Source organism: Pseudophryne corroboree, chromosome 6 (genome assembly GCF_028390025.1).
Source record: "Pseudophryne corroboree isolate aPseCor3 chromosome 6, aPseCor3.hap2, whole genome shotgun sequence".
Classification (NCBI taxonomy): Eukaryota; Metazoa; Chordata; class Amphibia; order Anura; family Myobatrachidae; genus Pseudophryne; species Pseudophryne corroboree.
In genome coordinates, this window is record NC_086449.1 from 811,259,829 (window position 1) to 811,275,146 (window position 15,318).

The following is a 15,318-nucleotide window of genomic DNA, read 5'->3' on the forward strand; positions in this document are numbered from 1 at the left end:
GAACGGGTCAGAATGACCCCCATAAGCCCTTAAACAATATCTCCCAACATTTAGACATGCAGAATCAGGATGAAATAAGCCCCGCCTCCAAGCCACCCAAACTCCTCCTTAGTTCCTTCCGATATTTTTTAAAGAAACTCCAACCATTTTGGTTAAGCACCGCGGCTTTTGAGACTCGCCATTTCGGACTGAATATTAAATACATAATACTAGGTGATTCATCGCGCCCTACGGGCGGTCTTCACACCGTCATAAGGGGCTACGCCCCCTTAACCCTTGCACACCCTTGTGGAGTGCAATATTTTTATTATATGGAGTATTACATCCAATCATAATTGTGTGAGTGGTTAAATATTGCACGGACAAAGGGCGTGCAATGGTTAAGGGGTCGAAGCCCCTTGCAACGGTGTGAACAGTGCACGCAGAGCCTGATGAATCACCTAGTAGGTGCTTTGGTTGGGGGAGTGGCGGGTGCGGGGAAGATGCGGATGGGACCCTGGGATGCAGCGGGAGCGGCGGTTGCGGTGGTGCTGTAGGTGGGTGAGGGGCTGGTGCGGTGGTGCCACAGGTGGGGTAGGGTGCGTGGGTGCCACGGGTGGTGGTCCAGAGCCACTGCGGGTGGTGGAGGAGCAGTTGCGGGGGTGCCCCGGGTGGGGGAGGGTCGGATGCGGTGGTGCGGCGGGAGGGGCGGGTGCAGTGTTGCTGCAGGTGGGGGAGGGGGCCCGGAGCTACCGCGGTGTTGGATGGGGTGTGTGGGGTTGCCGTGGACGGGGCCCGGAGGTACTGTGAGTGGGGAAGGGGCGGGTAATGCTTATCCTGCTTCTCCTCCTGTCAGCAGCTAAGCTGCTGTCCTCCCTTTGGCAGTGGCTCTCCCGGAGACTCACACAGCAGCCAGTCACTATTGTTTGCGCCGGTGTCCCAATGCGCCGCATTACAGGGAAGAAGATGCACTCAATAAACTACAGCTCCCAGCAGCCCTAAGGGCCAGAATGCTTCTGCGCTAAGGGCTGCTGGGAGCTGTAGTTTATTTAGTGCGTCTACTTCCCTGTAATGCGGCGCGTTGGGACACTGGTGCTAACAATAGTGACTGGCTGGCAGAACTGTGTGACTAGCTGAATCAGTATAAAAGGTGAGAGTGCTGTGCAGTGTCAGTGACACTGCACACAGGGTCGGCGCTAGCCGCTCAGCAAAGGGATACAGTGCAGGGAGGCACCAGGAAGGAGAGACGTTCTCCCTGCTCTGCATCCCTGTGCTGAGCTTCTGCTGCTATCCCTGCTGCTGCCGGCTGCTGTCACACATGCAGCGGCGCCGGAAGCACAAAGCCTTTTCTCCCCCTCGGCGCCGGCAGCACAAATCTCCTCTCCCCCTCAGCACCGTCAGGACAAAACCTCCTGTCCCCCCTCCCCTCCCCTATGTGACATTCAGTGGCCGGGAGGGAGCCAAAGTGGCCGGAGCTAGATGGGAATAAGGGGCGGAGCTACACGGGACCATGCTGCAGCAGGAGGATGAGCTGCTACAGCTTCGGCCAGCCAGACTTCATTAGGTAAGTGTCTGGAAAGAGAGTGAGTGTGTGTGTGTATATACAGTGTCTGTGTATACTGTATATATGTGTGACTGTGTATGTGTGCAATGTATGTACAGTATGTATGTGTGTTTGTATATATGTGTCTGTTGTGTGTGTGTGTGTGTGTGTGTGTGTGTGTGTGTATGTGTGACTGCTGCATGATGTGTGTAAGCGTCACTGGTACAGGGGGCGTTACGTGTGTAAGCGTCACTGGTACAGGGGGCGTTACGTGTGTAAGCGTCACTGGTACAGGGGGCATTACGTGTGTAAGCGTCACTGGTACAGGGGGTGTTACGTGTGTAAGCGTCACTGGTACAGGGGTCGTTACGTGTGTAAGCGGCACCGGTACAGGGGGTGTTACGTGTGTAAGCGGCACTGGTACAGGGGGGCGTTACGTGTCTAAGCGTCTCTACTACAGGGGGGGTAATATGTGCGCTGTGCCTTTGTAAAGTATGCAAGGGAGCAGATTTATAGTTTGCAGGGGGACGCCGAACACTCTAGCACCGGCCCTGACTGCACACCCACTGCACTGCACAGCACTGTCACCTTTTACATTGATTCAGCGTCCAGACATCACCCTCCGCGATATCAGCCACTCTATCCGCTACATTAACCATGTCGAGGCTTCCAGGGCGGCAGGCCAGGTGCTGTGTTGCGGAGTCAGGGCCTCTGGGGATCTGGGTGCGGCTGTGGCGGGGAGGCACTTCTGTGACATCACACACAGAGCAGGCTCCGGGGCTCAGAGAGTATGCGGCGCAGGGAGGCCTATGAAAGCCTTCCGCTGCGTTGCTTTCATACACATCTATGCCGGTGGCCGCACCATCTTTTGTTCCACCTGCGGCGCAGCTAGGGAGTGGGGATTGTTGATGCCGGAGGGGGCAGGTGGACTGGCAGCAGGACATTGGTGGTCATTCCGAGTAGATGACTCGCTAGAAGTTTTTAGCAGCCGTGCAAACGCTATGCCGCCGCCCACTGGGAGTATATTTTAGCTTAGCAGAAGTGCGAACAAGGGATAGGAGAGCGGGTACAAAAATATGTTGTGCAGTTGCAGAGTAGCTTCAGACCTACTCGGCGCTTGCGATCACTTCAGACCATTCAGTTCCTGATTTGACGTCATGAACACGCCCTGCGTTCGGCCAGCCACGCCTGCGTTTTTCCGAACACCCCCTGAAAACGGTCAGTTGACACCCAGAAACGCCCTCTTCCTGTCAATCACTGTACGGCTGCCTGTGCGACTGAAAAGCATCATCGCTAGACCCTGTGTAAAACTACATCGTTCGTTGTAATAGTACGCCGCACGTGTGCATTGCGCTGCATACGCATGCGCAGAAGTGCTGAGTTTTTGCCTGATCGCTGCACAGCGAATGAATGCAGCTAGCGATCAACTTGGAATGACCCCCATAGGACGCTGCAGTAAAAGGATTGTTTTTTCCCTATCTACAGCGCAGAGACTTGCTGCAGATGCAGTGGCATACCCTCCAGCTGCACCTTTTTGGCAGGTACAGTCCCTTTTTTTTATGGTCTGTACCGTTTTTTGACTCTCCAAGCTTCCATTGAAAGTATAGGAAAAGGGGCGTGGCCGCGTGGCTGTACCCGTGGCCACGCCCCCTTTTCGAATTTGTATCAATGTTTATGTGTAAATTGTTGGAGGGTGTGTTGCTGCAGATGCAGGGGGACTATTTTGGGATGTGGGGCTGGAGCTGCAGCTCCATCAGTCCCATTGCTAATCCTGCTCTGTGAAAACACAGCAGGCAAAGGGCAGAGCCTCCCATTGGATGTAACCTGTGCGGCAGGGCCGGATTAACAATGGGGCTAATGGAGCTGCAGCTCCAGGCCCACCATCCAAAATAGGCCCACAGATTCTGTAGATGTTTTTGCTGAAGTAAACAGGAAAAAATAAATTCCTGCTACTACAGCCTGCTGTAACCTAGGGACCGCCCACTCCGGCATCAATAACCCCCCCCCCCTCCCCTCTACCCTTGAACCCCATGCTGCAGCGCCGGTCCGTGGCACACGCAGGGTACCCAACGGAGCAATTAGTTTTTTTTATATATTTGTAAACATTGAAGCCCCGCCCACTCGCAGTATTAGGCCACGCCCCCTCCGCGGCATTATGCCCGCGATTTACTAGCCTGTCGGGAGAGGAGTCCTGCCTGCAGAAAACCCCAATGGCTGGAAAGGAGAAGGCGCTCATCACCAGGTTTCCTTGCAAGAGCCCTGACTGCAGAACAGGAAATCCATCCAGCAGCACTGCAAAGTAACTACGGCTCTGTACTTTCATCCTCCACATCTACTGTTGGCAAGACAGAACTTCAGTAACTAGGTAGGAGGTGTGTGCACCCACACTGTAGCTATACACATACTGTAATCGGGTTGGGATCGATAGATATATATATATATATATAAATATATGGAAGCATACAGAAGGAAAGCACTCCCAGTGAAATAAATGATAGTCCCGGTGCCCGCAGTAGGTATTTCAAGCCGAAATCCAGTATATACACATGGGTAATCCGCAGCACACGGTCAGGAATACAAGCAAAGATAGCAGAAGTACTGCAACGTTTCGATATTTATTATATCGTCATCGGGCACATTAACAAACCTTATATCCCATTTCACCCACATGGCGAGGACCGTGTCCGGAAACAGAGGGACGGCGCCAATGTATGACGTCATCACCACCCGTCCGTTGCTAGGACCAGAAGCCAAACAAAACAATTAAAAGCATGAATAAAAACACAGCTAGGGGGTATATGCAGAAGCAATCTACTGTACATAACATATTATAATATAGATAACATTATACTACAAAGTAGCACCTCAAAGAGTAACATAATAAGATATACAATTCAAATATATGCAGATATGCCAGAATATTCATTCAAACCCCTCGGTGACAGGGTTTGTAGGCGGTAAATCCACGGAGCCTCACATTTCAATAGTTTAGAAGCAAGGTCACCCCTCCTTAAATTAACCGGTATATGATCAATGATCATATACCATAACGTAGCCAAACTGTGACCCGCCTGCATATAATGACGGGCCACCGGTTGGTCGCTATGATTGGTGGAAATAGCTTATCGTATTGCATACCTGTGTGTGGCCATACGTTCTCGCAGGGTGCGTTCAGTTTTCCCTACATAACTGAGTACGCAGGAACAAGTAATAAGATACACAATGTAGCGTGTAGTACATGACACGCGATGTTTAATATAAAACTTCTTACCACTATATGGATGGCAAAAACTGTCGCCCACAACAACAGAGCGACAGGTAGCGCAATCCAGACAGCGGTAGCAGCCATTTTTACGGTTAAGAAAACCTTTAGCAGTCTGCGGCTGCTGAATGCCGGTGACGTCTGTACGGATAACAATATCTCTGATGTTACAGCCACGAGAATAACAATTCATAACTCTAGTCTCGGAAAGGTTTAAAACTCCATCAGACTGGACTATGGGGGTAATTCCAAGTTGATCGCAGCAGGATTTTTGTTAGCAAATGGGCAAAACCATGTGCACTGCAGGGAAGGCAGATATAACATGTGCAGAAAGAGTTAGATTTGGGAGGGTTATTTTGTTTCTGTGCAGGGTAAATACTGGCTGCTTTATTTTTACACTGCAAATTAGATTGCAGATTGAAAACACCACACCCAAATCTAACTCTCTCTGCACATGTTACATCTGCCTCCCCTGCAGTGCACATGGTTTTGCCCATTTGCTAACAAAGTTCCTGCTGCGATCAACTTGGAATTACCCCCTATGGGCCACAATTTCTTGCTAATCTGACTGATGGTACCACTAAAAGGGTTAAAATGATTAACCCAGGGCATGACAGAATCCACGTGTCCCTTCTTTTTAGGTTGCAATAATTTAGAACGTGGAATACGCAATGCCCTCTCTTTAGCTTTATTTAAATGACACAATTCATAGCCTCTTTGTAAGAAATTAACAATCTGTTTATCAATGTTAGCAATGGCGAACATTAGCAAGAAATTGTGGCCCATAGTCCAGTCTGATGGAGCTTTAAACCTTTCCGAGACTAGAGTTATGAATTGTTATTCTCGTGGCTGTAACATCAGAGATATTGTTATGCGTACAGACGTCACCGGCATTCAGCAGCCGCAGACTGCTAAAAGTTTTCTTAACTGTAAAAATGGCTGCTACCGCTGTCTGGATTGCGCTACCTGTCGCTCTGTTGTTGTGGGCGACAGTTTTTGCCATCCATATAGTGGTAAGAAGTTTTATATTAAACATCGCGTGTCATGTACTACATGCTACATTGTGTATCTTATTACTTGTCCCTGCGTACTCAGTTATGTAGGGAAAACTGAACGCACCCTGCGAGAACGTATGGCCACACACAGATATGCAATACGACAAGCTATTTCCACCAATCATAGCGACCAACCGGTGGCCCGTCATTATATGCAGGCGGGTCACAGTTTGGCTACGTTACGGTATATGATCATTGATCATATACCGGTTAATTTAAGGAGGGGTGACCGTGCTTCTAAACTATTGAAATGTGAGGCTCCGTGGATTTACCGCCTACAAACCCTGTCACCGAGGGGTTTGAATGAATATTCTGGCATATCTGCATGTATGAATTGTATATCTTATTATGTTACTCTTTGAGGTGCTACTTTGTAGTATAATGTTATCTATATTATAATATGTTATGTACAGTAGATTGCTTCTGCATATACCCCCTAGCTGTGTTTTTATTCATGCTTTTAATTGTTTTGTTTGGCTTGTGGTCCTAGCAATGGACGGGTGGTGATGAAGTCATACATTGGCGCCGTCCCTCTGTTTCCGGACACGGTCCTCGCCATGTGGGTGAAATGGGATATAAGGTCAGTTGTATGTTTGTTTGTTAATGTGCCTGATGACGATATAATAAATGTTGAAACGTTGCAGTACTTCTGCTATCTTTGCTTGTATTCCTGACCGTGTGCTGCGGATTACCCATGTGTGTGTGTGTATATATATATATATATATATATATATATATATAATAAGCTATTTTTTCCGGCACTCCAGTCATGCAATAACCGGCTCCGGTGCCCTCCTCTGGGGTGCAGTCCCCGATAATATGAATATCCAATACGGCAGGCGGCACTCAGAGACTTGTACTTAGCTGTAAGTATGCATAAATACCCCGTAGGGTGTGCTTTATTGTGACTGCCTATTTAAGGTCACTGTTTGACACATTGTTTTGTCTGAAGAAAGGGAGAAGTCCCCGAAACGTCACAATAAAGCACACCCCACAGGGTATTTATGCATACTTACAGCTAAGTACAAGACTGAGTGCTGCCTGCCGTATTGGAGATATATATATATATATATATATATATATATATATATATGGATTGGGTAGTGGGAGTAGGGCGCCACAGGTGTATGTGAGCAGATAGCTTATTATAGTATAATACTTTGGTTCAAGACACGCCTTTTAATAATATAAGGTGTCCGCTAACCCCTAAATACTCGGCAGGAATAAGCTGCCTTTAGAGCAGTCATTCCCAACCACGGTCCTCAAGGCACACCAACAGTGCAGGTTTTAGTGATATCCAGGCTGCAACACAGATGGTTAAATCAAAATAACTAAGCTACTAATTAAGTCACCTGTGCTGAAGCCTGGATATCACTAAAACCTGCACTGTTGGTGTGCCTTGAGGACCGTGGTTGGGAAAGCCTGCTTTAGAGTTAAAATGTGGAAAAAAAGGGGGGATAGGGGTATCAGCGACTTACAGTGTCTAATATATTGATAAAATTTATGAAGAATATTCCAGGATACGGTTTAGAAAAAATGGTAACAAAATATTTATTTATACAATTTAAAACATAATGATGGGATAAAAAAATAGATGAAGTCTGATGGACGAAACGCGTTGGGTGTACCTCTACTGACTCCGTTTTTAAAGATAAGCATCATTCTCTTATCCTAAAATATCTTTTATCAGTACAATATTGTTTTTACTGATGTTATGTGATTCAGGGTTCTAGCTAAATTATATATTTTTTATCTATTCTTTTGGTATTATCAAGCTTTTATATTCTATTTTCTTATCCCATCATTATGTTTTAAATTGTATAAATAAATATTTTGTTACCTTTTTTTCTAAACCGTATCCTGGAATATTCTTCATATTTATATCAATATATTAGACACTGTAAGTCGCTGATACCCCTATCCCCCCTTTTTTTCCATATATATATATATATATATATATATACAGTATATATATATATTTTATATAAAATATAAACACAGAAACGTTTTCTTACAAATCCTGAATTTGCCCCTGGCCAGTGGATCTAATGCCGCCAAAGATGTTTAGCATATGATGGTAGTGCAGTGGGCAGATGCGATGGGCCAAGTGGTTCTTATCTGCTAAAATCACGCAATTTGGACTTTTTTTTGTTCCCAGAGTATTACTAACCTCAATAACATAAATGTTATTTTATTAATAATCCATGGTTAATTTTTTTTGTGCCCCACGGCACAGACCCCCCCCTCCCCCCCATATCAGTAGTCACCCCCCCCACCATACTGGTCACACTCCCTGTGGCGTTGCACAGTAGGCTCTTTATAAATTTCAGCTCCAGGCCCATCAGGACCTTAATCTGGCACTGCTGTGCGGGAGGGCGTTTCTGGCCCAATCAGCTGAGGACTGGGTGTGATAAACCTGCCACTAACCCAATGAGAGCTCCTAGCCACGCCCAGCGTTAGAGACCCAGGCACAGAATCACAGGGCTATTATATAGGAGATTATCCACCATCCTATATCAATAAATAGTTTAAGCAAATTAATAGACTTATGCATTTTGTCTTCTTTTCTCATTTATTTTAAGGCAGAATTCTCTGAGCTGAACCTGGCGTCGTACGTGAATGGAGGCTGCATGATAGATATGCAAGTCATAAGGAACGGCACCAAGGTGGTCAGGTATGTCTCACAGTTCTCTCTGACGGTCACATCACAAGCTAATGCTACAGTATATACTGCCTGTACTAAAGCCCAGTATAGTGAGCGTGTTTTTCTAAACCTATCTTGTAATGTATTATAACTGCATTAAGTATATAGAGCAAATGACAATTACTACCTGACCGATTTTTAGTGATGTCACTGGCTCCTAGCGAGTGGATAGGCTGCACTCTCAGTGATGTCACTGGCTCCTAGCGAGTGGATAGGCTGCACTCTCAGTGATGTCACTGGCTCCTAGTGAGTGGATCATAGTTGCCGACTTCTGTGCTGCTCTTTCCGGGAGAGAGCAGCCCGTCGGCTCAGCAGGGGGGGCGAGCAGTGAGGTGACGTGACGGGGGCGGACCAGAGGCGGAACGGAATAAGAAAATATAACCAGGCGCTAATAAATCATCACCACATCCTGGTGATCAAATTAATAGTATTAAAATTTGTATACAAATAATACTATGATTAATAAATACCTAAGCTGCAGGAGAGAGCTCGACTTGGGGTAAATCAAGTCAAAAAGAACCGGTACTTAGAAATCTCCGGTAACACTAAACCACTAAACAAATCCCCTCTTGCGCTATAAATAATATGGTATGGCTCAAAAGTTCAAAATAAAAACAAATTAATAATTTCATATAATCTATATTTTTTATTATTTAGTGAAAAATAGACATATGTATCTATATATATACTCTCAAATAAACTATTAGACCGGTCAATAAAATCACTAACAATATCTTTGCATATCTAAAGGAGGTGGATCTAGGTAAACTCTGTGCACAGAGAAAAAAAATTTTTTATCAAAAAATGTATAAAACTCAGTCCATATGTTGAAATAAAAAACAAATTGCCAACTGTGATTTGCACCCTTGCTGTGTGTTGAATTTCCTCTATAAGCTGCCACTCGTTATAAGGAAATGTTATTGTGCAGAAATGATCACTCCACACTGGAGCCTTACGTGTAGCTCACACCGGTTGTTGTACCACGGGAGAATCCAATGACAGACGAGGCGGTCTCGGGCTACGGGAATGGCGCTGCACTGGCGCCTGCTGTGTTGAGTGTTTTACCCGACTTCCAAGCTCTGTGAGTCCACGCCTCTATGTGCCGTATGCAGACACCACAGTCGCGGTTGTGATCTCCTGATCTCCGGTTTGTCCACAGATGTTACCGCTAGCTGATGTGGTAATTAGGGGGTGCAATGAAGGCTGGTACAAGGGTCCAATGCTCTGCTTCTGACGCGTTTCGCTCCTCTCACAGGGGCTTCCTCAAAGAATGCGCCATTCCCGTAGCCCGAGACCGCCTCGTCTGTCATTGGATTCTCCCGTGGTACAACAACCGGTGTGAGCTACACGTAAGGCTCCAGTGTGGAGTGATCATTTCTGCACAATAACATTTCCTTATAACGAGTGGCAGCTTATAGAGGAAATTCAATACACAGCAAGGGTGCAAATCACAGTTGGCAATTTGTTTTTTATTTCAACATATGGACTGAGTTTTATACATTTTTTGATAAAAAAATTTTTTCTCTGTGCACAGAGTTTACCTAGATCCACCTCCTTTAGATATGCAAAGATATTGTTAGTGATTTTATTGACCGGTCTAATAGTTTATTTGAGAGTATATATATAGATACATATGTCTATTTTTCACTAAATAATAAAAAATATAGATGAAATTATTAATTTGTTTTTATTTTGAACTTTTGAGCCATACCATATTATTTATAGCGCAAGAGGGGATTTGTTTAGTGGTTCAGAGGCGGAACGGAGGCAGGCCAGAGGCGGAACGGGGCGTGGCTTCTGGACCGCGTCATTTAAGCCACGCCCCCCGCTGTGTAATGCCGCGATTACCGGCATTATACAGCAGGGGGCGTGGTTACGATGACGCGATTCAACAAGAATCGCGTCATCGCCTGCCCGGACCGCCCACTTTACTCGTTAAGTGGGAGGCGGGCAGGGGGTGACCTGCGGATATCGGGAGACTTGCCTGCTCTTCCGGGGGGCCGGGAGGGTCACCCGTTTTTCGAGAGCCTCCCGGCCATTCCGGGAGGGTAGGCAAGTATGGAGTGGATAGGCTGCACTCTCAGTAATATCAATGGTTCCTAGTAATTGGACAGGCTGTACTCAGTGATGTCACTGGCTCCTAGTGACTGGATAGGCTGCACTCTCAGTGATGTCACTGGCTCCTAGTGACTGGATAGGCTGCACTCTCAGTGATGTCACTGGGTCCTAGTGACTGGATAGGCTGCACTCTCAGTGATGTCACTGGGTCCTAGTGACTGGATAGGCTGCACTCTCAGTGATGTCACTGGTTCCTAGTGACTGGATAGGCTGCACTCTCAGTGATGTCACTGGGTCCTAGTGACTGGATTGGCTGCACTCTCAGTGATGTCACTGGGTCCTAGTGACTGGATTGGCTGCACACTCAGTGATGTCACTGGGTCCTAGTGACTGGATAGGCTGCACTCTTAGTGATGTCACTGGCTCCTAATGACTGGATTGGCAGCATTATCAGTGACGTCACTGGCTCCTAGTGGCTAGATAGGCTGCGCTCTCAGTGATGTCACTGGATTCTAGTGACTGGATAGGCTGCACTCTCAGTGACGTCACTGGATCCTAGTGACTGGATAGACTGCACTCTCAGTGATGTCACTGGATCCTAGTGACTGGATTGGCTGCACTCTCAGTGATGTCACTGGCTCCTAATGATTGGATAGGCTGCACTCTCAGTGATGTCACTGGCTCCTAATGACTGGATAGACTGCACTCTCAGTGATGTCACTGGATCCTAGTGGCTGGATAGACTGCACTCTCAGGGATGTCACTGGTTCCTAGTGACTGGATAGGCTACACTCTCTGTGATGTCACTGGCTCCTAGTGGCTAGATTGGCTGCACTCTCAGTGATGTCACTGGCTCCTTGTAACTGGATAGACTGCATTCTCAGTGATGTCACTGGCTCCTAGTGACTGGATAAATAGGAGAAGGTTAATTAAATGACATTGAGGGGATCCTAATGAAGGAATTGGAGAGTTGCTGGTAATTTGCAATTAATAGAACTCAGAATACACCTTGGGCCTAATTGAGACGTGATCATAGCCCTGCAAAATTTTGCAGGGCTACGATCAGGCACACAGACATGCGGGGGGACGCCCAGCACAAGGCTAGTCCACCCCGCATGTCAGTCCCGACCTCCCTCCCCGCAGAAGTACAAAAGCATCGCACAGTGGCGATGCTTCTGTATTTCAGGAGTAGCTCCCGGCTAGCTGCCCGGGTGATATCACGCAGCCGCCACGGGCCGGCCACGCCTGCGTTGGCCGGGCCACGCCCCCTCCCTTAACGCTGCCGTCCCACCCCCTTCCGCCCAGCGAACGCCTCTGCCTGTCAATCAGGCAGAGGCAATCGTTATGCTACGATCGCCGTCGGCTGTCAGCCATGCGCCGGCGCACTTCAGACCTGATCAGCTGCTGTGCGAATTCGCACAGCACCGATCAGGTCTGAATTAGGCCCCATGTTCTAAATTTCTCTACATCCAGTGTGCGGAATTCACACAAGACCAATGTTCATCCTTCCTGGTTAATACTGTGCCGTGTTTTTACTTTGTTCCATCTAACACAAATGAAGCAGAACGCTGTTTTGTTTATAAAGTAATTTGTTTTTATTGACACCGGAATCTTCTGTGGACCATAAGTGTTTGGACCCTGGAGCCTCTTTACTTTCCACCGTTTCAGCGCGTCTCCCGTGCTAAGACATTATGAAGTTATGGCCCTCAGGGGCTGTGCTGGTGGGAAGCTATTTATAGGAGTAATGATTTCCCAGCAACCTCTCGTCGGTAGAAGGCGATACGTTGGACAGACAAGAAAGCTCTTTTGTGTCAGATTTTTCCTTGGTTCTTGCTTTGCCCCCAGTCACCCGTTATCAATACTACGAACGCAATTAAATTACTCCTCTCGTCTGTACGCAGTGGAGATATTTTGGATACTGGACCAATAAATATGAGACTACAGCGTTTTCACTTCGCTGGGAAACTGACACAGTTTGGACACTGGTTACTATTGAATTCATAGGAAGCATTAACAAGATGGCTTCAGGGGATGGAGAGTTGGGGGTCTATTCATGAAGCAGTCAAAAGAGTGGAGAAGTGAGTCTGTAGAGAAGAGGCCCCTGACAACCAATCAGCTGCTCCGTACAACTGTATAGTATGCAAATTATAAATGTTACTTCAGTGCTGATTGGTAGCCATGGGCAACTTCTCCACTGGCTCACTTCTCCACACTTTTTACTGCTTCATAAATAGACCCCTTGGTCATGTGGGATCCCTGACGGGAGGTCCAGGTGGGTGGAGCATGGGGGTGTGGCATTGTGCAACAGGTTTTGGTGACCCAATTTAGCATGAATTGCGCCTTAGAGTCCCTGGGCCACCCCTGGAATGCCATAGAGCCCCTGGACCGCCACTGGGAGGTTGAACTTCCCTCCTGGGAGTGCGGGAAAACTCCCCAAAATGTATAGGACATTTCAGGAGAGTGGGTATGTATGCCACACATGTGGGAGGCCAAGTTGGATGAGTTATCTATAGCTGCTTGAAGGCCACATCCTGTTTAGTTGACATGGGGACCTGTTAATGGGGACAGAGGCTGGCAGCAGCATAGTTGAACAGTGGTTAGCACTGTCACATCAGCAATGGGGTCATGAATTCAATTCCTGACCGTAGCCCCATAGGGAGGCAGCTGACAATGAAGCCAGGCGGAATCCCGGCTCACAGGGGCTATTCCCACTTGTGGGCGTCCACGACACCCATAGGGTGGGTATAGAACCTGTGGCAAGCGCAACGATCCACCGAGCCCAAAAGGAGCTTTCTAGCGCTAACCCCACTGCCGCATACTGACGGCCGGGATGCCATTGTCTGTATACTGACGGCCGGCATCCTGACCGTCGGTAATTCATACTGATCCCGCTCAATCTGTGTGGAGTTTGTATGTGTTTATCGTACGTATAGTATTTACCTCCAAGTGCTCCAGTTTCCTCCCAGGCTCCAAAAACATCCTGGTAGGTAACTTGGAATCTGACAAAAATGCACTCAATACATTATAATCATAATATTAGCAAAATAGTAACATATTGCAATCATAATTATTATCAAGGCAGATAACGACCCTGTTGATTTTCCTAGAATCGTTATTGGGCTTTGTGCTCATTTGGGCCCATGCCCAGGCCAGCATCAGTGACAATGACGCCAATCTGCCCTGACATCAACCAGTCCTAGATGATTCCGCCCATAGTTACAAGTTAGAGTTCTCCATCAACCGTTCTGTTATGGATGGTTTATAACCATCGTGGGAACCCATGGGTGACTGGACCATCATTGGTTCACTGCTGTGTATATTCAGACCATGGCCGCCTTCCTCCATCCCCCTGATGTATACCATCAGTAGCCCCCAGGGCCAGGTCACCAATTGGGCAGATGGCATTACAACTCCAGGCCACCACATAAATATAGGCCCGTTACCATGACAGCATAATGATGACCACTCACCAGCTGTTAGCCTCTAATCATAGGTATTAAAATTGTATTTAGATTTTCCTCACAAAATGATGCAATTTATATTCTTTTACATATTTAGGGGGCGATTGAGTTGTTTGAGAGAATTAGCTCCAGTCTCCAGGAGCTAATTCAATTGTTTTGGGCAAAAAGCCACATGGTCGCACTTAAATTAGGGCTTTGGGGCTTATTGCCGGGCACACCTTAACTGCAGTCCGGCACTTAGCATGGGAAAAGCCGCTGAACAAGATAACCCTGTGCATTGGGGTGTGGGAATGCAGTCGTCGCAACCAGCTAAAATTTAGACAGGAGCTTATTATCTTAAACAATTGAATTGCTGCCTTGTACCCTTTTTACACTGCCGCAATAACCTGGGTTATTGCAAAGTTGACCTGGGTCGTTGGTCGGTGTAAAGAGGTCCCTGAAAAATATCCCAGGCCAACCTGGGCAGCAAGCAGGGTTGGACCTAATAAGGACTCAGTAACGGGCCAGTGTAAACGGGTGACCTAGGTCATCCAACCCGTATCCTGGTACAAGCTTATGGAGAGCTGGCTCATGGGAACTTGGAGGTGCAAACAAGGTTTCAGCGAGACGTTGCCAGTATAGGGAATGCACACTTCCACGTGGCACTGACCACACCCACTCAGCGCTGGTCACACCTACATGACACTGGCCACCCCCACTCAGCACTGGACACACCCACATGACACTGGCCACACCCACACAGCACTGGTCACCCCTCCTTCCCCTCTCACAATAGGCCCTTGAACATTTTCAGCCCCAGGCCCAGTGGACCTTAATCTCTGGGACTGGTGGTCCCCCATCTGTTTGCAGCCACCATCAAACCACTGATGTTGTTAACCATCGATGGCCAGATTTAATAAGGTTCACATGTAATAAATTTGATTAAAGACTGTCTTTTTTCCCCAAGAGTTTCAGCAGCAGGCGGGGGAAAACGCCTCAGATTATTAGGGGCACACGCAGGGTTAAGGAGCTGGCCATTGATAGAGACCCCCTGCCTCCGTCCTGTCATCATTTCTTCCTCCAGACACCAGTAGGAAGAATGCCTCCTAGTAGGGGACCAGTAGCTCCTGCACATTCCACCATAAACCTGTCCCCACACGCCTGCTCGCTGTTTTCCCAGCTGCGCACTCAGGGTTACGAGACGCCAGTGTGTTGTATCTACCAGGTAGGTCCCTCTATGTCCCTGCACTGTGCACATTTGGTCACCATATGTCCTG

At 47.4% G+C, this 15,318-nt stretch overlaps 1 protein-coding gene across 3 annotated transcripts in view; it reads left to right on the plus strand.

The window, feature by feature from the left end:
• The window catches only part of SYN3 (synapsin III), a 346,396-nt gene that overhangs the window by 86,716 nt on the left and 244,362 nt on the right, over positions 1 to 15,318 (plus strand). For all 3 annotated transcript variants that reach the window (XM_063929040.1, XM_063929038.1, XM_063929039.1), the window contains exon 4: positions 8,422 to 8,513. In XM_063929040.1, coding sequence (XP_063785110.1) covers positions 8,422 to 8,513 — 92 coding nt within the window. The remainder of the gene's footprint in view (positions 1 to 8,421; positions 8,514 to 15,318) is intronic.